General features: G+C 38.8%; 1 protein-coding gene across 2 annotated transcripts in view; it reads left to right on the top strand.

The window, feature by feature from the left end:
* NRG3 (neuregulin 3) overlaps nt 1-17,887 on the top strand; it is a 366,572-nt gene extending 348,685 nt beyond the window's left edge. For both annotated transcript variants that reach the window (XM_032445355.1, XM_015866076.2), the window contains exons 7-9: nt 1,200-1,327; nt 9,124-9,294; nt 14,466-17,887. In XM_032445355.1, coding sequence (XP_032301246.1) covers nt 1,200-1,327; nt 9,124-9,294; nt 14,466-14,973 — 807 coding nt within the window. In that variant the 3' untranslated portion in view covers nt 14,974-17,887. The remainder of the gene's footprint in view (nt 1-1,199; nt 1,328-9,123; nt 9,295-14,465) is intronic.
* The last annotated feature ends 5,523 nt before the right edge of the window (nt 17,888-23,410 follow it).

Raw genomic sequence — 23,410 nt, 5'->3', positions numbered from 1 at the left:
ACCTGCTCTTTTGTTAGGCAGCCAAATAATTATGGGCAAGAACTGTACCATGACAGAAATCTTACTGTCTCCTTCACAAATGCTTATGCTGTTGTATAATAGCAAGGCACTGTGATATTTTATTCATGTACATTGTAATTTTTCCTAAAATATTTAATTATGTAATAGATGTAATCATGTAATAGATCCCACAGTACCAGCTTATTGTAAAGGTAACCTAGCCCAACTAGTACTATAAGTACAAATTCAGTGCAGAGAGAAAAGGATTAAAGAAAAGTGGACCAATTGGGTTTAGTGCATTTCATCTCAACGTAGCAAAAGAAATGTTATCTTTCTTTTCTGTTTCTTTTTCTGCTATTTTTCATAACCCTGTGGAAATGTGGGCTAACCGCTCGTACCTCTGAGGTACTGCCCAATAGCTGCTAACATTGATTCTTCTCCCAAACCAAAATGCACCTGTCTTACTCTTTGACTTCCCAGCCCTATCCAGGATCAGAGTCAGTTTGGTTTTTTTTTGCTGAATTTCCAGATGAATCACAAAGCAAGAAGAGAAAAATCCATTCCTGTTCACATCCAGTGTCTGCTTTACAGACCTTTATGTCACACTGTGTGCCCAGAGATTGCCCTGCATACACAACTGTCACGAGAAGGATTATGTTTACTAGCTATACTACTAGCACAGATACTCCCAGGTCAGAAGTTTCAGGTGCAGAAGGGATGTCTGGCTCTACAGATAGGATTCAAATGTTTTTCTTACTTATCTGATGATACAGAAGCTATTCAGTGTGGTTTTCCTAGTTATGCATATTGATGAAAGGAATGTTTGACCGAAATCACCAAAGGACACAAAAAGGTGCTGAACACCATTTGAGATGTGTTTCGGGATATCCATTTACAGTCTCAAAAGCAGTTTTTTATTCAAAGGAGTCTGTGTTCCCTTTTGTTTTGGGCAGATGAGTCAGTATTTTTGCTGCTAATGTGAACGTCGGGTTTCTGATGTGAAGAAGGTAATGGGGACAACAAACTTTGGCATTCTTCACTTGTGTAGGCAGCAGTGAATGAATGTTATTACTTGCACTCCCTGGTTTTAATATTTAAATTATAGCACTTCTGCACTATCAATTTCAGTTCTTACTGAATAACATCAACAGTGTATTTTGCATTTTATGTATTAATTAATTTTATTCTCTGTGCTGCAGTACTCCAAAACAGATAGGCACCCCAAGCCTGCTCTGGACAAAGTCATGGAGTCCAGCTTTTCAGGTCCTCAGTCTTTCCCAGAGGCTTTGTCTCCTGACAGAGGATCTCAGCCCAGCAAGCAGCACAGGTGAGCAAATGACTGCCTGGGAAATGGGGAGGTGGCTGCTGAGGGATGCTGCCAGGTGGGTGACACATGGGAGGGAGGACTGAGCAACAGTGCTGGGAGATAGAGAGGACCATAGTGTGGATCACATGAGGTGGTAACTTCTGTAGTGTTTGGTGTAAAGCCAAGAAAACATTTGTTGAAGTCCCTCAGTCACATACCTTCTCTTCTGTTTGAAAGACTGTCCTAAACCAATGATAATGTGCCATGTAAACCAGGAAGGGCTATTTGGGTTAGGTACTAAATGTTAACCTTACTGAATCCTTTAATGTGTCATGAAAATGTCAGCTATCATGTCAAATTCGTTTTTCTTTTGGTTTATTCCTTATTCTTCGCATGTTTTCAATACATGCATAATAATTTTACTGATTGTAGATCAACTGTGTTGCCCAGAATGGTTCCCCCTTGAAGCTCTGTGGAATGTTGTAATCACAATCTAGTCAAAAGGTGAAGCTTAGAAAAAACACGGTGACATTCACTTGCCCTTGATAACATGGTTGCAACACCCCAATTTGAAATTATTAAGTGGTGAACTGTGAAGTTATTAAGCTTTTAAATGTAGAATTAAGGACTGAATATTTCTTTTTTTTAAAGGGTCCTTAAAACAAAATCTGGATGAGACTAAACTCCCTGTTTTCCGTAGGGAAATTACAGAATAAGCCAGACTGAAGTTTGAGTAAATTAATGCAGAATTGCCAAGTGTTCACTTGAACACATTTGTACACCAAAACCTCTCTTTACAAAGGGGAACAAAAACTACATTTTCTTATTTCCAGGTGTCAAGTATTGGATAGTATTAAGAGCCTTTGCTTCAGAACTGCTTTAAGACAGCTTGATTTATAACAAATTCTTTTTCATAGTTTTATAACTTAAGATTTATTATACAAGGGCCTCACTTTATAAAAAATGCAACAGACTTTAACATGCCAGTGACTTATAAGACTGTCTTTGATTTATGTGTTGTGTGACAGCTACCTAAGTTACTCAGTTCCGGTAGTTTCTAAATTCTGTGCAGTATGGTGGGTTTTTTTTCTCCATTTCATTTGGAGTCTTTTTGTAATGTCCACCTAATTAATCACAGTCTAAACACAATTAGCCATTGTTTCTGTATATTAAATATAGATTAAAAAAAAAAAAAATAGAAGCGTTTTTATTTTTTCTTTCTTTAAACAAGGATGCATTTTGCTCTAAGCATCCCCTCACTCCATTCCATTGAGGTGCAGTGACACAGGTCCAAAGTGGTCCTAGCTGAAGTTCTCTGTCGCCCTGAAATGAACAACTAGACAAAAATAGTGGTATCTTGTCTTCAAAACATGACACAGACCTGGAAAAATTAGAGCAGCTCTGCTTTTTCTTTTTTTTTTTTCTTTTTTTTTTTTTTTTAATCATTTTATGCAATCGTTTAACTATTTATTCCGTTTCTGCTCACTATGGAAGTATTTTCTTCCACAATTAGACCTGCTTAAAATCAGTGACTGTCTGCTCAATAGTTTCTAAAAACAAAACAATTTTGCCTTGGCTTTAGGACTAACAGGGCAGGAAGTCATTGTGGCTTGCTGAAATTTGTCAGACAGAGAAGAGATCAACTAGTTATTTCATTCACATTACTGGATAATAAGTTTACTCACTCTCCCAAGCTCAGCTGAATGCAAAGATGAAAGATTGAATCACCACTGAGTCTTACTCCTATAATATCTCCTCTGTATTGCTCACTCTTATTAATGTGGAAGTATTTAATACCTTATGTTCCCATATGTAAAATAACCCTTAGTTAGAAGTGGAAAATAACAAGCATGTTTAGTGAGTAAACTTATTGTAAAGTATACAGTATGCTCAAAAATTCTTCTTGGATTATCTGTAGTTTAAGAAAGAAAACTCTTGCTGCCTTTGTATACACAGTAACAAATTGTGATTTTCTTAGCTATTGGACTGTTGTCTGATCCCTTTGCATAGCGTTTTTCTTGGTAGTTAGACATGCTGACTTTCTTTCTTTGATTCATTCATCTTTTATTTCAGTGGATTTAATTTCAGAGAATGCCGTGATGAAAGCCAAATGCAGAGGCTTGAAGCATGAACCAGCTGTATTGTCTTGCAAAAGTGCCAAAGTAGGATAAACTTTAGACTAAATTTTAAAAGAATTAGCAGTTGCCTTTTGAAATTCCATTAAAAAGACATAGGTAAAAACAGTTTTTTCGACATTAACGTTTTGATCTTGATGCTCTCAGTACAATCTAAGTTATTCTGCAAGGACAATAAATGAATTTTAGAAATCAGATATTGATAAAGTAAAGCAACTAAGAGGAAGCCTTGAAAAAAGGAGAAAGTATGAAGAATCTGTTGTTTTCCCTAGGAAAGAACATGGTCTTCTGGAGAATTTTACTTGAAAGAAATGGATTAAAGGAATGAAGTGTAGGTGGAGAAACAAACTGAATCACGAAGAACAAGAGGTCATTCTTGAAGTGAATGTTCCCAGAAAGCATTGAGAGTTGAGGGTTATTGGTGATACCAAAGTCAAGTGTTCTTGTTGGATCATAAGAGTACTATAGCCAAAGAAGCAAAGCTGATGGAGGGACAGAGAGAATATATGAAGCAAGTAGGGAAATGCTGGTTGAATGTACTTTGTTTTTCAATGAGGGTGATTGTTTGGGGATGAAGGCAGAACAGGAATGGAACAAAATGTATGAAAATAGACATCACAACAGTCAAAATAAAAGTAAAATGCAGCAATCAGTGTCCTTGAGCATACTGAAGAAATTACTCATAAGGCAGGGTAAGCACAGATACTGCTCTGGATGTGAGGTAAGGAATGAATCAAGTAACCTTGAGGAGTGGAGTAACGTGGTTCAGAATTTAGCAGTACTAAACACAAGCCCAATCATTTGAGAACTAACAACAAAAGCTTCTCCCATGAGCTGAGAAACAAATGAGGAAGAAAAGGTACAGTATGTACCACTTGATGAAAGGGTAACCAGGTTACAAAGTGATGTGGACATGCAAAAGAAAAGTAGGATGACAGGAAGCATTAGTGAAGACGCTGCCATCACAAAGTCAGAAATTTTAAAATGACTTCACAATATATTGTTTTATTGCATGTGAATGTAGCATGAGGAATCACCAGTGTTTTCTTGTCTGGATGAAATGGCCTCCTGGTTAATGTGGGCTCAAACTGCATTGATGCGCTAAAACAATAAGGGATGACTCATCTGTGTTCCCTGGAAAGGATTAGTTTGTCTCATTTAGTGTAGTAAATGAAGGCTGAAAAGAGCATATGACAGCTGCTTATAAGCACATCAGAGAAAAGACAAGAAGAACTGAAAGACCTGCTTAAAATGAACAAATACAACAGTACAGTGGCGATACAAATAGATGTCTACTCATCATAATGAATCTGAAATCTGAGTTTTCAATGTAGAGCAACATTCTGGAGTAGTCATTTTAGGTCAGAGGCTGATCCCAGCTGTACAGAAAGCATAGAATGAGGTCACAGTGGCTAGCTGAACTCTGTGCCACCAACACACCTTTGACATCTTGGTTCCTTTTTCCTATTGTATGTACCTAACTGCTAGACCTGGGATAGTGACCCCAGGCTATACATTGCAACTGTGCAGAATTACAAAGCTCCAGCGAGTGCTATTCCTGAGTACATAAGTAACATTTCTACTAAAGTACTCAAGAGTAGTTAGGCTTGCACATGGGGACTAGCTGCTGGCTAGCTGCTCTTTCATGTGAAGAGAAAAAAATAAGCCTGGGAGATCTTGCTTCGTCACCTGAACTGAGGATCTGACCAGCTCCAACCATTTATGAGCTGGAAAAACACGGGTCATTGTGCCCTTGTGGTTTGGTTGTTCTCCTACGTCATCTTTGGTGTTTTGTTACACTATTGGTTTTTGCAAAGGCAGGAGAAAAATGTGATGCTTAAATGCTTGGAATGTAGGATGCTACGGGGATTTAAACATATCAAGTGAATAACACACTCTTAAAGTCCTCAGCTAATGCCATCATTTTTTAGCATAATACACTCGTTATAGTCTTAGTATTACTTAAAGTACACGCAGCTTTGCTGAAGTCCCAGAGATGACATGAACTCTGTCCTTTGAGGGCCTCTCTATAACAAAGATGCCAATAGAGGCTCGTGCTTTTTGTGTCATCTCATGCTTATTAACAGCCTGACGAAAGGACTTTGTGATACAGTACTGTGCCTTCCTATGGCATTTATTGAGAGATGCTTATGTTTTTAAGTATAACAGATCTGAAAATTGGTTAGAAGTCTGAATAGTTCATCTGAACTTAGCAAAAGACTGTGTACCACTGCCTAAAAATGTGGCTTCCAGCGAGTTGTGGAAGACGCTCTTTATCTGGCAGCTATCTCTATCTTTGGGGTACATATTTAGTATTCCTGTCTAGCAAGGACAAGCAGTATGGCTTTCAGCTTCAACCAGCACAGTTTGTGTCTTGTTATCAGTAGGCAGTGTTATAGGTAGTGCAGTAAGCCACTCTATATAGTTTTTGTACATACAGAAACAGAGTATTTACCATGAGTTTTAGAATTTCCTTTTCTTCCTCCTTATTTTCTCTTTGTGAATGACAGTCATGTATCCCAGTTCAAGATTTTATTATTTTACTTTTAAAGAAAACTATTAGAACTGCAATTGTGTGGATGAAGGCAGCTTAATAGTACTAGAGATGAGCTTACATTTAGTACATGATGTACAAAACTGCAGCTGATGCAAAAAAAAAGAAAAAAAAAAAGGAAAAAAAATTAACACTTGATGTTTTAGCATCTTTCTCTTTAATGTCTAATTCAGAGCATAACAGCAGGGGGTATCTTGAGAACACAGAGAAAATGTGATGGCACAGGTGGAAGGAATGCAAGAGATACCAAGGAAGAGAATGATGAAAATCGAAGTGATGTGATAGTACTATCACCAGAAGGGAAAGTGAGACTCAAGAGGCGGGAAAAAAAAAAAAAGAAGGGAAGAAGTAAATAATGATGCACACAACCATGCTTATAGTTGCATTGTGCTCATTAAATGAGAAGGAATTCACATTTGAAGTTTTAACATTTTAATCGTATTCCACTTGTTAGTCCTTTTCATGTTTCCATTAACAAAGGTACTTTTGAATGTGTTCATAATGAGATGTGCAATCAATTATGTTTAGTAATTAACTGGGAAAAAAAAAATAGTACAGGATGATTTCCAGAGTTACTGTATATTCACTGCACTGTACAGTTAACCTCACTGGAGAGCTGGTTATGTTCCTTGAAAAGGGGATTACTCCCACCTCCTGAGACAGTCTTTGTTTTTACTCAGTTTCTCTACCTGAAGAAAATTTTCACACAGAACAGTTTACAAAGATGAATGCCAAGTTCTTTATTAACTTTAGAGGTTCTTAAGCTATTTATTTCAAACAATTAATTCATCGGAACTGCACTTCTTCTCAGTTTATGAATTACTTGTGAGATATTTCAAACCTATTCTGGTTTTTGTTATTCTTGAGTAATCAATAGATTTTGGAGACATTATTTGCTGCAGCTTTCCTTATTGTTCCGCTTTATTGAATAGCTTAGTTACATGGGTTATCTCTTTTACCCACTTAGACCGGAGAACAGAGCAAGGAAGAAACTAATGTTGTCTGAAGAAGGGGAAATTACCTGGAGAAATGGGAAGGGCACTGTTTTCTAAAGAAAGGGAAGCACGTAATGTGAGCAATAGAGCAGAGGCCTATGAGGGACATAGCTAATTGCAAGCTTACTGAGCCCAGTTCCCTCAGCCTTTCTTTGTAGGAGAGGTGCTCCAGGCCTCTGAGCATCCTCGTTGCCCTCCTCTGGACCTGCTCCAACAGCTCTGCATCTTTCCAGTGCTGGGGGACCCAGGCCTCGATGCAGTACTCAAGATAGAGCCTCTAAAGGGCAGGGAATTAGGGGACAATCACCTCCCTCTCCCTGTTGGCCACATCTCTGTTGATACAACCCAGAATACTGTTGGCCTTCTGGGCTGCAAGCAAAACAACAACTATTAAACACTGCCTTTCTAGTTTCAAGTAGCTGCAATAAATGCCAGGTTTGTTAAGTTAATCAGTTTGTTGACTTCCTTAGTACAGTGATGAACGTACTGCAATCAGTAATAACAAAAAAACCAAAATTTCATTATCCTTTGTGAATTATTCATTCAGCCACACCTTTTAAGACTCCCTGATTTAATAATCCAAGTTTCCTGAGCAGAAAATAGCAATTGTTTTGTGATACGGTAATGATATTTTACAGAATACAAGCTGTATCTCACAACTTGAATTCAACCCTCTGGAATGAAAGGCTGGAACTTGAGTCTAACTTGTTTTTGTACTCAAAGGGTTTTTTTGCAGCCTTCTTAATAGCTAAGGAAAATCTATTTAAGGAAGCATAAAAAATCTTTACGGGAGTGCCATTGCTATGAGTTATCGATCTTTTCAATTAAAATGCACCAGGCATGTGCAAGATAACGGTACAGCGACCAAAAAGGAACATGAGCAGTAGAGTAGAGATTGTTGGATTTCTTTCTTTTTAGAGAGAAGCGGCAGGTTTTAATAAAGCATGTTGTCCAAGAGAACTTGCCCAAGATATTTGATCCCAGCAAGAATTTCTTTTGGGAATAGGTATGGCCCCAATTATAAGTACAGTTTCAGTTACATACAGAATGTGAATTGCTATTAGATCATGTTATAGTAAGTGAATTAAGTTGAGGAAAAGTCATTTGCATAGCTGAATTATATCAGAAGTTCTAATTATTCACCTAACCAAAGGTAATAATCCTTTGTATCCACCAAACCTGTACTAAAACTTCATTAAGGATCCAAGAGTATACTGAATAATAAATGCACATTTCTGAGCCTCAGGAGATGTTATAAGGAGTAGCTGGAAAATGAATAGCCCAGTCATGCCATGCAGGATAAATGGGTTATATTTTGACGTAGTTTTGTGATCCCATGTTTTTGAGCTAGCAAAACCTGGATTTGTGGCTAATAATAGAAAAACTGTGGATTGTGGATACCTTTTAATTCCTGCATTAAATAAAAAGAAATTTGTTTTTTACAAAACACAACAAAAATATTGCTTACAAACATGTTTTCTGTCATACCACAAAAAGGTACAGTTCTATTTATCAATGAGTATAAAACAAGAAAACAATCAATGTATAGAATACAAGTACATAACAATCTATATAAAAAAAAGAAGGAAAACAGTATGAAAGGAAGTGTCGTCTGAAATGGAGGAAACTTGTGTCATGGATGGTTTCTTCCAGCCTCATTAATATATATATTTTTTCCTTGCATTAACCTTGTATTGCCAGCAAGGAGGACCCCTGGGCCAATAGGTAATATAATGGGCTTTTAAACTTAAGATCTGGTTTTGAGCTCAATCTGATAGACTTTTGCTGTTTATTTCCACTATTGGAGGGTCAGTCTCCTAATATCAGGATTGTGGTACTCAGCAAGGAATAAAAGAAGCATCCTTCATCAAGGATAAGAAAACATTTTAAGATGCCAGTCAATTATTCTCATTCTTGGAAGGGATGTGATCTTTTAGATATAGCATAAACAGCAGCTAGCTGTGGATTACAGCAGTGTGTATCCTTAGAGAGTTTCTGCTGAGGTGGTAGTCTGCCACAGCAAACTTTATAAGAACAGTAATCTATGCATGATTAATTTTGCATCTTTGCTTTGTAGAAGTATACCCTTTTGCAGTGATAATCATTACTGTACCCTTGGTGTCTTGTTTCTAGAAGTCTCTCTTCATGCTGCAGCCCAGGACAGAAAAACGGGATGCTACATAGAAATGCCTTTCGGAGAACTCCTCCCTTACCTCGGGGTAGGTTCAATGGGATTACGGGACCAGCATATCAACAGCTAGAAGAGTCCAGGATCACAGAGCAGGACACAATACCTTGTCATGGGTAAGTAATGAAATATGCACAGTAAGCCAGCACTACTTGAAGAAATAATTCTAAGTAATGTTTGCACAGCACTTCTTTCTTCTGTCAGCACTGGACAAATAAGAGGAAATAATTCAGAAGTTCAACTTTCATGTTTTTTAATGCAATCTTTTTAGATAGCATGTTTGCTGTAGATGGAAAACTGAAATCCAGTTCATGTGAGTTTGTCTTTGAACACATACAAAGAACCTGTGATTTTCCATTTTCTAATTCACCTCCAGCTGTACATAAGGTCTGAATTTCAGAAGAGCACCTACAGCAGCCTTTGAAGTCTTTTGCAATTGTGGAGTTGTTTTGCATAACATTTACATAGCCCTATAGATCTCCAGAGGCTTTCCAGAATCACTATAAACACACTACGTGTAACACCAGGAGGAATACCTGCAGTGGAGCTCTAGTCTCATTTAAAGATGCCAGAGTCCCAGCTTAGCACAGACAGAAGCAGGCACACATCAGTCCATAGCCAGGCATCACAGGAGGGAATGTGACTTTGCTCACTAAGTCTCTTGTAGCTGAATCTGCCTAATGAAGCTGGCTACAGTGATTAGGGGAGGCAGACTGAGAGTGGGGCTTGCCTGGGATAGAGGAGAAAAAGCAGAAAGAGAGTCATCTTTCTGTTCAAAAGTTCAGGTTTGCCTCATGCTTCTTTTGTTGTTGCAGATTGCTTCTTCTAAGGAAGAGCTTGTTTGTTGCTTCTTACAGTCAGGATACTGCTGTTTGTTTCTGTGATAATGTAGACCTTAAGAAAGTTTGTGACTAAATGGAAGTTTTGTATCAGGCAGGCTGTTGCTTCTCTGAAACACAGGCACAGAAGAAAGCTGTGTTGGCCTCTTTTAGCTTGAGAAGCGGGATAAAAAACAAAGCAAAGCTGCCTCGTGGCTATAGGTGTAATTGCTCTCCTCTAGGAAATCAGTACGTGGTATTACAAGTTTAACCTTTTATTGGCCTTTATTTGGCCTGTTGATATTTTGCACAAGGTTGGTTTGTTGCTTTTTTTCACTGTGCCTTTTGGCCTCAGTCCCTGAGGCACCTCGTCCTTATTTTCGGTACTATGTGTGTCTGTACCACTGGACTTGCTTTGTTCTACCTCTGTCAGTGGGACATGTCCTCAGACAGAGGCCTGCAAATGCACTGGCAAGTGCTGTTGCATTGGAGTGCCAGCAGTAGCATAACAGATGTGATAATAACATCCTTAAACCAGTCCCCATGAGAAGGAATTAGAAACATGTCAACACTAGGCATGAAAATTAAAGCAACTCTTTGATCTTGCTTTATTGAAGTGTTTTGATGACAGATAGTGTATTTTTATGAAAGTGTAGTCTTGCAAGAATGTAACAAAGCTTTTTGCAAGGGGTGCAGTAATGAAGTACTGTAACTAAACTAAATTTTAATAACTATATCAACTAAAATTTAAGTGCACATCTGATCTCTGGACCAAAATACAACAACAATTCAGTAATTCTACTTTAAGTGAAGAAATTCCTTCTACCCATGAACCCTTTTTCCCCAGATCTTTTTCTTACCATCTGTTTCAGACTGTTGGTGCTCTCAGTAGATACTGGCCCAACTGTCCTTATAGAAGCTGGGGTCCTTTTGCTGATTCAGGAAAGCACCAGCTCTCAGTATTTGCCATTTGTAGACTTTGAGTCAAATATGATTGGTTCATCAGTCTGCTACTCGGAGTAGCAGAGAAAACTTCCTGAACTGAAAGGACTAAAGTAAACTAATGTCTCCATGGCAGTCACATCTGCCTGAGCATTTTGGGATATCATGGTGTCATGCTCACATCCCGCTGATCATTTTGGGGTGTCATGGGCATGCATGCATGCAATGAGAGGGACAATACATTGATCCCACGCTGTCAGTGACATCTATTTGCATTGCCTGCTATCAGCTGCTAGAGGCAGGACTTTATATCTGCAAATGTGTATTTGTACAGATACCCAATGTGTCGTATATTCAGGTAGACATACAGGTAGGTATGCATGCTTCCAAAGCTGAGCAGAAGCCTGCTAATGTCACTGCAGTGAGTGACTTTCATTCATCTTAATGGACTTGGCCATCAAGCCCCTACAGTGAACACCTATAGCAATAGGGCTTATAGCAAAGCTCTTTGCACTAGACTGAATGAAGCCCATTTTGTATTTTAAGTTATTAAGTCCTGTCTTGCTTTAATGTCTCTTTTAAGGGACAGCGTAATTATGCTTCATTCAGTTTCATTCATTGACAGACTCCTGAAAACTGTGTAACAGGTGGTTACTGATGCAGACTTATAAACTTTTAAGGGCTTTTTTGCTTGGTTTCACCAGAAGAGTGAGCAGAGCTGCACTTCGAAGAACACGCGCAGTTGAATTGATTCAGACCAAATAATTTGTTTCAGAAAAAAAATAATACAAATACCTTTCTTAATGCCATTTTAGTTCTGGGCAACAATTATAGGAAACGGTCATTATTATTCTGCACTTAGAGGTGTTTATTGACTGAAGTCTCATTGTGTTGTAACCAGCAAGAGTTTGGCACCAAAAGGAGAAGCGGGGATCTGTTTATAGTTAACTAAAAGCTCACATGGCTCGCAAGTCATATCTCTGCTAGTTCAGTACATTGCCTGTTACACACAGTACATGGCGCTTTCACCTCAGTCTTTCTTTGAATGCTGTGTAAGCACAGGGCAGAAACATGTACTTCTGGCATAAGTGTGTTCATCTGCACTTCAAAAAAAAGCAGCTTTGGAAATATGCCAGGCATTAAGTTACATGTTATTGTTACTGCCAATTAGTTTTCAAAATACCAAGAATAATTGAATCCTATTTATGGAATTGGCAAATGTTACTGTTATCTCACTCAACTCATTTAGATAATTTTTTCTTGGTTTCGCTCATATATCATCCATATAATACATCCATTGCATGTGAAATTCATTAAAAACATTCACTCCCTTTGTTTTCAGGGTGCAACCCAGAATATATTTAGGGCCCGAATTACCAAAAAGGGGAATAATGCAGCTGATGAGATCCCTCCAGCTATAGTCGTTTGAACAATTATATAATAAGCAAATGCAAAGGAAACAAGAATGGGCACAACAGGTCTGCACTCTTTTGTTTTCCTTTATTATTATTATTTTATTTTTTTCAGTTGTCCTCCCTCTGGAATAGTTTTGCTAATTAGTTTTTCATTCATACTGATTCTCAAAAACTGTTCAAAAAAGGCCCTCAGTAAATGGCCATAAATGTGTCTAAGCACAGAACAAAAGTAATTAACCAAAAACTGACCCCTTCTGTTTCAGAGTAAAGCATAAATGCAGCTGTACAGCATGTGAAAGAAATACTGTTCCATATTCCTAAAAGCCACTTGCTTTATTGTTCCTCTGTGTCCCACTTCCCAAAGCAGTATCTTGTTCCATCAGATAGCAGCAAAGCTCACAGTGCCTCCTCCTTATTTCAGAGCTCCCAGTTGTGCTTTGTTGTCTTTTGGGGATGCTGCTGCAGAATTTCAGCACAGCAACGCACGGCGCTGCGTGTGTGCATATACCCAGGCTCATATCAAGCAGTTGTGCATAGCCACCGTAGACGAGCTAACTGCAGATCAGCAGCACTCTCCTGGAAATGTGCCTAGAGATGTTTTCTCCTCTTTTGTCTGTCTGACAGCTCACCAAGAGGATAGGACCAAAGGAAACCTGTCCACTTAATTAGCTTTGTACGCTTTTATCAGGCTGTAGCTGTTTTGAACGCTTTAATTGCTGTTCCCAAGTTCTCTTTCTGCTAATGCCAGAAGAAGCAAGGCACATGTAAATAGAGTGCCCTGGGGGAGGTCCAGTGAGTTTAAGCAGCTTTCAGAAAACATCCTTCCTGTCTAAGCTCAAACATTTGCTCTGTACCAGATGTAGTTATCGCTTTTCATGATGAACAATAAAACATGTTAGGTTTCTCATTGGCTTGCCCCATCAAATAGTGATAAGAACACAAAGCTGATGATGCATAAAATATTCACATCGCTTGGAGGTGATGCCTATGGTTCTTGGTGATCACAAGTAGTAGAAACACTGCATTTTTAGTAATACTTCTGGAATGGGAAACATCTTCTTGAGCATTGCTTTCTTTATATTTAGGATATTTTCCATGTCTGGTCTTTAAATACACCAGTGAAAACATTGTCTGACAACAATGATGAATTCGGCTTTGAATCAAAATGGAAATGTCAATTAAAATTGCACTGAAGTTGCCTCACAAAAAATGAAATAATTCTATAGTATAGGTAAATGGAGGTTAAAGGATTTTTCTTGAAGAACAGGTGAATAACATTTTCCAGAGCACAAGACTTTATTTCCAGATGAGGTCTAAGAAACCAAATCATGTCAGCATTGGGTAATTACTAAAAATGATGTATTTTCCAGAGTTAGAGTGCACGTAGACTCTCTGCATATTTGAAAGGGTGCACAGATGATTGTTTCCATGAATTAACAGACCATAATTTTGTTTCAATCTCTCTTCCTTTTCACCTTTCTAAGTGTTTTCCTGGAATAGCGATTTGATGTTGAGAGTTCTGATGTTCAAGAAAGTATCAATCCATTTCTCTGGTTAGAAATGGAAGAATGAGACTTAAAATTTCATTTATAGGAGGAAAGAAGAAAAAAAAAAAAAAAAAAAAAGGGTTTGAAGGATTTTTTGTGTTGAAAGGGATCCTTAAGGGCCATCTAGTCCAACTCCCCTGCGATTAGCAGGGACACCTACAGCTCCATCAGCTGGTTCAGAGCCTGGTCCAGCCTGAATTGAATGTCTCCAAGGACAGGGCTTCCACCACCCCTCTGGGCAACCTGTGCTATTGCTATATCACCCTTACTGTAAAAAATGTCTTCCTTATGTCCAATACTGTATAACTCCTGAAAGCATGTAAAAAGCTGTTGTTATTATTCTCGTGTACTGGTGGGGAAAATGGGACAGAGGGAAAAGCAGTGGCAATAAAACCCAGATCTCCAGAGCCTGCTGTTTTCTCCAGAGCCACACTAGCACTAAGTGCTCTGTGTGTGACTCAAAACAGCCGCGTGTCCTTGCAGCACAGCTCTTGTACAGCATTCCTTCCGCTGGTCACATCTGGCTGCTCAGTGTGTGACAAAAACTCTTTCTTATTCCTTTCAGATATTCATCTAGTGGTTTAAAAACTCCTCAGAATACTTCAATAAATATGCAACTGCCTTCAAGAGAGACAACCCCTTATTTTAATAACGTGGATCAGAAGGACTTGGTCGGATACTCATCTTCAAGGGCCAACTCAGTTCCCATCATCCCATCTGTGGGCTTGGACGAAGCCTGCATGCAAATGCAAAACGTTTCTGAAGTAACAGGCATCAAATGGTGCAAAAACTCCTATTCAGCTGAAGTTGTCAATGTGAGTTCCCCTGTCAGTAATTGTCTTATAGCAGAACAACACGAAGTGAAAATATTACTAGAAACTGTGCAGGAGCAGATTCGTATTCTGACTGATGCAAGGAGGTCAGAAGACTTCGAACTGACGAGCGTAGACACGGAGAGCAGCGCGAGCGAGAACACCGCCTTCCTGCCTATGAGCCCTATGGCCAAGGCAGATCGAGAGGCACAATTTGTCTTAAAAAGTGAAATGCAAAGAGACTCAGCATTGACCAAGTGACTTCGTGTGGGGGTTGCAGGAGGGGGAATAAGAGATCTGTGCATTCGATGCTTTGCTAAACAGGAAAGGAGGAAATTAAATACAAATTATTTATATGCATTAATTTAAGAACATCTACTTAGAAGAAACCAAATAGTCAATCGCCCTCATATCATAGTTTTTTTTAACAAAATATTTTTTTAAAGGAAAGAAATGTTCCGGGAGTGATGAGGTGTACATCAGGTGCTTTCTAGGCAGGATTATACATACAGTTTCAGTTCCAGAGTATTTTAACACTGTCCTGTTTGGCTGTCAGAAGGCATAGGCTATGCATCCTATTTTCAATAAAGGCTAAGACCGTTCTAAAAACCATTTTTGCTTTCAGGGCAGCACTGCAGTGAATGCCGGCCAAGGATGTGAGTCCCAAAACACTAGCACAGACCCAGTCCCCTCTGCTTTCAGTTTTGGGTTCGTACCAAGGGAGGAAACACACAAACACCTACTTCTTGGCACTAACTGTGTAATGACCGTAAATCCTTAATTGAGCCAGATGCTTGACTCTCTACCTTACCTGAGTGTGTCTGTCAGCTCAAGAAAGTCAGTGGAAACTTTTAGGAGCTTTGGGTCGGGCCAAGCCTGGAGAGGGATTGGGGCCTCTGGATGGAGGTGCAGTGGCCCTGTGGCTGCTCCATCTTCCGAGCTTTGTCCATCAGAGCTTCTCGGTTGGAGGAAGAGGAAGAATGAGGGAAACTCGAAGTGCAGAAGCACGCACTATGGCAGGTTTGGGTTGGTTTAGTTTTTAAGAGTGGGAATGTTGTTCTTTACTGATCCCTAAACATTTCTAAATTGTTACACTTTGAAGGCATTTGTACGCTCTCGAGGAGCACTTCGGTTTGCGTGTGTTGTTTTATTTTTAACCTATTTTTGTTATGGGTTATTCAGAGATGAATCTGGGAGATCCAACATGGTCGATGGCCAGCTGGTAGGTGTCCACGCTGCCCTAATTTGATCTCAGTTCTCTGATCATTTTAATTAATCGTGGCTTTGGCTTGTGAACTTTAAAGCTCCAGCCCTGCAGATAGCTTAGTATGGGCAGACCCAGGAGCGTGCACATAGCTGATTCTGATGGGGCTATACATGAGCAGATGGTTTCCAGCAAATCAATCCCTGCTGCCTTAGAGGAGGCCTTAGAGAAGAAATGTCATTTCCTGATAACACTATCCCAATCATACTGTAAGCATTTTTTTTGCTTTTGCTTCCTTTTGACTCCTTCTTCCTCCCCATAAATTGTAACATTACATGCCAATAATGCAATGAATTGGATTTGGTGGCTCACATGTTACGGTTTTCATTGTTATTAAAATATCTGCTTATTTGTGGGGAAAAAGAATATAACCTATAATAAATAATTACCAAATAGCCTTCCCTGATAATGTCACAAGATTGATTTTAAAAGTTACCATATATACAGAATGTATTAAAATATTATTTGCAGCAAATTAATTGTTAAATTTATTAGATGTGCCCCAGACTTTCCAGTTCACAAGTGTCAAGACTTCCCAAAATAGCACAATCAGTCACAGAGTGCTGTTGTATGTTTAGTCAGAATAAAGCAATATTTTATCCTCTGTCAAGTCAATTTGAACAAGAAAATGCTGAAGGTGTATGTCATTTATTTTGTGCCTAGCTGAGGCATTAAAAAAAAAAAAAAAATCCTCTTCACAAATCTTCATTCAACAAGTCTTACTTTGGTATTCTTGGTTTTTTTTTTCTTTATATTTTTTGGCTTATTTTGTGTGTGTGTGTTTTGTTGTTTTGTTCTGGCTCTTTTTTTAATTTTTTTTTTTTTTTTTTTTTTAATGATGAAATTGTCTTGTTTACAGAACTTTCTATGGCTGTAATCTCTGCCGTGTGTTTTCAATAAGAATCTATTTGAGGGCAAAATATGCTTTATGCCTAGGATGGAGCATGCCTCATTCAGACTCCTTTATAAAAAGCTGCAGAGCTATTCTCATAGCAGGAGGATGAGGCTGTAGGCTGGGGTCCCCACAAAGAGTGGTCCCCCTGTGTCGTGTTTTTGCACTGCGTAGTGGCTGGCACAATCTCACTGGGTTAGCTGCCTATGCTGGCGTGGCACAAAACCCACACCAAACAAACCTCTGGAAGATGAACTGTGCTAAGTGGGGCTTGGCTTCACAGCGGCCCAGTTGCGTGACTTTTCTGCTAACACCATTTGTTTCCTGCCAGCTTAGGACATAAGCCAAGTGAGCGTGCATCTGCCCATAAGTGAACACACCTGTAATTTAACAAATGGATTCTATGTAAAGCTCCAACTCAGTAATTTGTGGAGCATGCTCAAAATTAATTGTTCACCGTTAATTATGTCAAGAAATTGTACCTCTGCAGTAAAATGCAAAATCTTTCAGTAATTGCTCTGTCAGCACCAAATCTTTTCAATCCAACTGTAAGGTCTACTTGCCCCCAAATCCTGCCAAACTGTGCAAACTCTCTTCTGGCAATGTATTGGAAACACACTGCAGGATTTCTGTTGAAGAAAGAACTATATCATAAACAATGCCTTTAATGAGAGAATGTGTTCACTGAGCACCCCCAAAAGACCCAGAAAGAGGGAAAGAGCAATGTACTTTAATACAGTGAAATGTTTGACTGAATGATTGATGGAGATCTGAAATGGTGAGGATTCCTTCAGTTCCTGTTAGAGATGCGATCTTGTATTCAGCAAAGGATGTGTGACTGTTATATGTTAACTGTTCTATTCAGTTTTCAGCATGTTTGAATAGAGAGACGTTAATATTAACCATATGACAGACTAGTGTATTATTTGTTAAGAGTTAACACTTCAGATCCTATTGAAACTGTCATTGTTTACAGAGGAAGAGAAACTGATTTTCAAACATTGAAACAGGTGAACTTACAGTGATTTGTGTGTTTCTCTAATGCAATTATTTTCCCCCCACGGACCCTCCTATTTTACAGCAAATGGGACATTTTCTCTGAGGTCTCACATTTAGGTATGTAGAGGACACAAAAGGTTACCTAAAGTTGCACTGAACCAGCTGAAATGGTAGGCCAAATTTTGCTTTGTTTCTGAATCTAATCATCCGATGGATCTCAGTGGATCAGAAGGGATGTGTCGGTGCGAGAACATAGTTTATTCCTAACATAGCATCTATTCCTGCCCTTGGAAAGAGACTGTAATCTCCTTATAGAGGCTTTCAACTCTGTCATTTACCTGAAACATAATTAAAAATAACATCAGACCTATGAACTTTGAGTGTTATCCGGTGTGAATATTCACACGCAGAGCACTACGCTCAAGTAAACTGAGATAACAGCTAGTTAGGTGTATCTGAACTTCCTCTGAACTAAACAGAGAAACCCCACATCTCTTCAGCATAATGTTGTAGAGCAGAATTGTAAGAGTGATGCATATCCCTTTTAGTTTTGTTTTTTTTTCCATTTTGCTTCTGAATAGAATTTCTTCAAAACAGCCCGAGCAACCCCCAAAAGCAGCAGAATGATGCCAGTATTTGAGGTAGGAACTGTGGGTGAGTATGGGCAAATCTCATGGTGCTAACCACTAAAAAACTTCAGTTCTTCTACCATCCAAAGCTGAAAGTTAATTCTTGAAGGGCGATGTTTCAGTGAACAAATATATCAGTGAAGAAAGAGCTCTTCAACATGCTTTTGGCATTTAGTCACCTGCCAGGCTCTCAGCTGATGTAATTAGTGCAGTAATTATATGCTAACAGAGGATTACATCTCAAATCTTTTCTACTCTATACTGAGTAGAGTGTCATGAATATTAGTAGTCTATTGCAAGATGTGAGGGCTGCTACACTGATTTATGAATCTGTTTTTATTCTACTTACGAAAATTATACACTTAGCATTAAGCAAGCCTTGCCTGGAATACCGCGTGAGGTTTGTTAGATGAGTGCTTGGTGTGCCAGGTCCACCCTTTTACAAGAGCTGAGTATCACTGACAGGGCTCCAAAAGCAGTCGGATGAGCACCATTTAAAGGTGGGTGATTCAAATATTATTAGTCAAAATCCTCTGGAGCCTTTTGTTTACATTTTGTAAAAACCGTGGGACTGCTGCAGGTGCTAGCACCTAAATGAATCAGAATTTTCAAACAGATAATTCCCACCTGCTTATCTTCTAGGGAGGGACAGAAGTTCAGATTACTCTTTCCAATTCATACCGAGTTACCCTCAGTTTCTAATTGCGGACGCTACTTGAACTCTTAACAGAAATAATGAGAATAAATACCAAAGAAGGACGCTGTCCGAGTACTAGCTGCAGCAAATGAAGTTAAAGCTTGAAGGAACAGACCCAGAATAAAATCTTTTTTCTTTCTTTTTTTTTTTTTTAATGACATAAATGTACATTTCCTTGCAGTGAAGTGTAGTTTCCCTGGAAACTTTTGTTCACTTGGGAAAACAGTGAGTTTATATGGATGATTTGTTATCTTGGCACGAATTTAAAATCTTCAAGAAGACTGGGAAAAAGTAAATACTTTAAAGTATAACATTGTTCTGTATCTTGCTGAAAATATAAGGGAATGCACTTTTTTTTTCCCCTTTTGTACCGTTTTATTACTGTAAATGAACAGTAAGATTATAATCCCTTTGTTCTGATGCCTACTCACATGAAAACAACCAGGATAATCAATTTCCAGGTTGGAGGTCTCTGAGCTCTTCCAAATCACATTTATCAAACTCAGTTTTTGTGCTTTATGTAGCAAATTCATATATGAGATAAAAATTACATAGCTGTTTTAACTTTAATCTTATCATGACAGGGAAGCAGCCATCCTCAGTGTATGCTGCACAGCGTAAAAATGCTTTCTTAATAGTAAAACTCACATAGGCTGTTTAGCTGTTAAAACTGCTATAAAAATACAAAAATACTATTTAATTTATTAATTACCATGTTAATAATGTTTGAGAAAAGGATAACTAGTAGAAATTGCTAAAGTTTTCATAGTTTTATTTTCCATTGGAACCATTGTTTTGATTCATTGTTACCATAGCAGCGTCTTCAGCGTCTCCTGTAGGGACAAAGTGCTGAGTCTGCACTGATGGGATGCTTGCTCTTATTTCCTTGAGAAGATTGAGCTCCATCGTCTTTGGACAGCAGTCTTATGAACAGTCAAGGATCTAATATTCCTTGTAACTGTTCTTGTGAAACTTTTTCCAAATGAGAAATTCGGCAGTACAACCTACGGGTTGGTTGGGTTTGGGGTTTTGTTTTGTTTTCTACAAAGGAACTATTATATTTTATGGATATAATGAAGAGCTTTTTATTGATGACTGAAGAATGTAAATTAAGAGTAGGATATATGTAAGGGGCATGGAAATTCTACATTTGTAGCATAGCTTGTAGTTAGAAATTTTTTTAAGTAACATATTCCCTAGCACTGCCAGGCCCAGACCCACAGGCAGTTTCTATTTCTTTTTTCCTTAACTCTGCCTGTGGTATGTAACACATCACTGTGTTGACTGGGTATCTTGTCCATTTTACTTGCTCCTGAATTGCAGGTCCCACTTCTGTGCTGTCTTGTAGCTTCAGGCATCACTGGGCTGGCTTTAGTTCAGCATTTCACTTTACCCTTAGAATCAAGAATATACCTTGTAACCTAACTTTTGGGACAGTAGGGCAGTCTGATGAGTAAATTTAAGTCCCAAACTTTCAAAATCAGGTATGCATCCATTTGCCTGCTGTGAGAAGTCCTAGAGTGGCCCTGGAAGCAGGATTTGCACAGGCTGTGCTGTGGGGTGCTTCCCTGCCCTTCCACACAGCAGTCTGTTCTCAGCAGTTCACATCACAGAGCCTGCAATTCTCTTCAGATTTCCTTGTCCACACATTAAATTCCACTGCTTGTATGCATATGGTGCAAGGTGCTACTGCTTTTCTTACCGGGATGTTCAGGTAGCCAAAAGTAAACAAAGAACAGACACAATTTGGGCAAAGTCAGCATTTTCTTTTTCCCATTGGCTCCCTGATCATTTGATTTTGAAATACAGAGGATTTTGTTTGAAGCCCACTGGTGTTTTCACATGAATTAACGTCTTGACCACTTGTGTGGTGTTGCCTATAAAGTGGCGCGATGCTGTAATTTGGACAGCACTTGTTCTGGGATGAGGAGCACTGCCAGTCAGAGCAAAGCCTCCGAATCCTGCAGAGAACCAAAGACCAGAAGCCATCTGAAGTGACACTTCAAGTATGGCTTTGAGCTGCTGATTCATCCTAAAGTGTGTCTGAAGTAAGACTGTCATGACAAAGACCCTGTCATGTATTACGCTAAATAATGTAAGTAATACCAATGTTTATAAAACAATCAGAAGAGTTATGTGTAGCACGTCTTGTTCTGAAAGAATATGGAGCACAATTTCTTAGTTGTGAAAATATTTGGCAATGAAGAATACAGATTACAGAATGAGGAGGAACAGATTTTGAGTTGCACCAGGATACAACATCTGAGGAGCTCACCTCATTTGCATTTCTTTCTGAGATCTCCCTCCAGTAAGTGAAATTGTAGTCATAGGTACTCATTCAATTTTTTTTAGTAAAAGATTTCCAAATTTTGAAATTTTGGAATTTTGGAGGCTTCTGAGGACCTAGTTTGAACTGACCTCACCGTCCAAGCAGAAACTATTTCTGAATAGTGTTAAATCAGTTTGATTCCAACTAACGTCATTTTTTATACTTGATTTTATATTCCCTTTGATGATTACATAAGTGAAGCTGTATCCAAAGTTGTCTTAGAGTTGTCCTCACAGGCCAGGTTTTAGTGAAGTAATTGGTTCTGATCCTGTAACTTCAGTTCTGAGCTTAGCCTGAGATGTCCCTGTTACAGAACAGATCTAGGTTTTGCCATGCAAAGAATCTCTCTGTGCTTTCTGCAGCAATCTTACGCATTAAAATCCAAACACAGGTAGTGTGAAAGGGCTGCCAGGGTGATCTTTTCATATTATCCCTTTTGTTTGCCTTTTAAATGTAATCTTCTGCTTCTCTGTATTTTGTATAGAGAAGCGAAGGTAAATTCAGCTTATCCACATTTTCATCTCAGCTAACTGTGGCAGCTTTTCTTCCACAGCTGCCCAGGAGACTAATTCTTCAAAATTCTGACTTGAGAGAAAGTGTCGATACCCCCATAGGTGAGGATTTTTCTGAGCAGGTTTTGTATATATATGTGTGCTTATCTGGCCTTTCTTTCATCCCAGTAAACTTACTTTCTGCCAAGTAAAATGCTGAAAACATTTGAAACACTATGAACAGTGAAGCAAAGTTAAGGCAAAAGATGTGCTCTGCCTTTTCTGCAGAGGGGGTAGGGGCTGAAGTAACAGCTAACTACCATAACTAACTACTGGCTCAGATATAGCTGCAGATAGTAGTATGTAAATAAACTGGTTCAATGGTTTGTAGTATCTCAAAATAGATTTTTCCAGCACCTAGGGATAGCAGTTCAGGTTCATTCAAACAGCACTTATATCTTTCCTCTTTAACTCCATACAGATTAGCCACAAAGTTGGGTTTTCCTTTCAGTTTCCCCATTAAGTAGAAGCAGTCCTGGGTTTATACTAATGTGAAACTATTTCTAGGTGGCATCAGAGAAGAAGAAGAACTCATCACTGTGCAAACACTGTGCTCTGAGGAGGTACCAGAGCTTCCGGGGGAACATCCTTCTTTGCAGGGTGGATCTGGTTGCAGTACTTTGTCTGTTTTCATTAGGTAGTTCACTGCAGTACTGGCAGTGCCCTGCATGGCTCGCTTGCTGTCTGCAGCTTCGGTCCTGAGCAATTAACCGTACTGAAAGCACTTAGAGATGGAATGAAGGTAACGGAGACATGGTTTGCTGTTCACTGTGAATATCCAGCTTGGATAGTTGGAATAACTGCAAGGGAAGAAACACCTTTGCAAATCATGTGCCTGATAACGCTGTCTAAATTGTATTCCAGTCCTCGCTGTTTAGTGAATGAGGACGTAAATATGCCCACAAATGAAGGTGGAAAGATTGATTCCCAGAAATAGTTTAACAGTCACAAATGCAGTTTTTCAGACTTGTTGCTGAACAAGTAATAAGGCTTGTTACCAAGTAATAAGGCTTCATTTAAACAGACAAACTTTTATTGTAGGCTTATACCTCATTTCCTGCTTTCCTTTATTGACCAACAGATCTTTTCCCATATAACGTGAATGATTTATCTTATCTTAAAAGCTGATCTGTAGATATGCATGGAACAGCAGCTAGCATGGACGTGAAGTATGACCTTTCCTCGTACTTAGGGTGAGTCCTGTGAAACCTTTTCAGCAGCCAAAAGTCTTGAGCCATTCACTGACATAAGACAACTAAAATATCAACAAAATTGGTTCTACTGTCAATAAAATCAACAAAGAATGCTTGACTTGGATCTGGGACTTCTGAGTAGTA

The sequence above is a fragment of the Coturnix japonica genome, chromosome 6, assembly GCF_001577835.2.
Source record: "Coturnix japonica isolate 7356 chromosome 6, Coturnix japonica 2.1, whole genome shotgun sequence".
Classification (NCBI taxonomy): Eukaryota; Metazoa; Chordata; class Aves; order Galliformes; family Phasianidae; genus Coturnix; species Coturnix japonica.
This window is presented reverse-complemented; position numbering and strand designations above follow the sequence as displayed.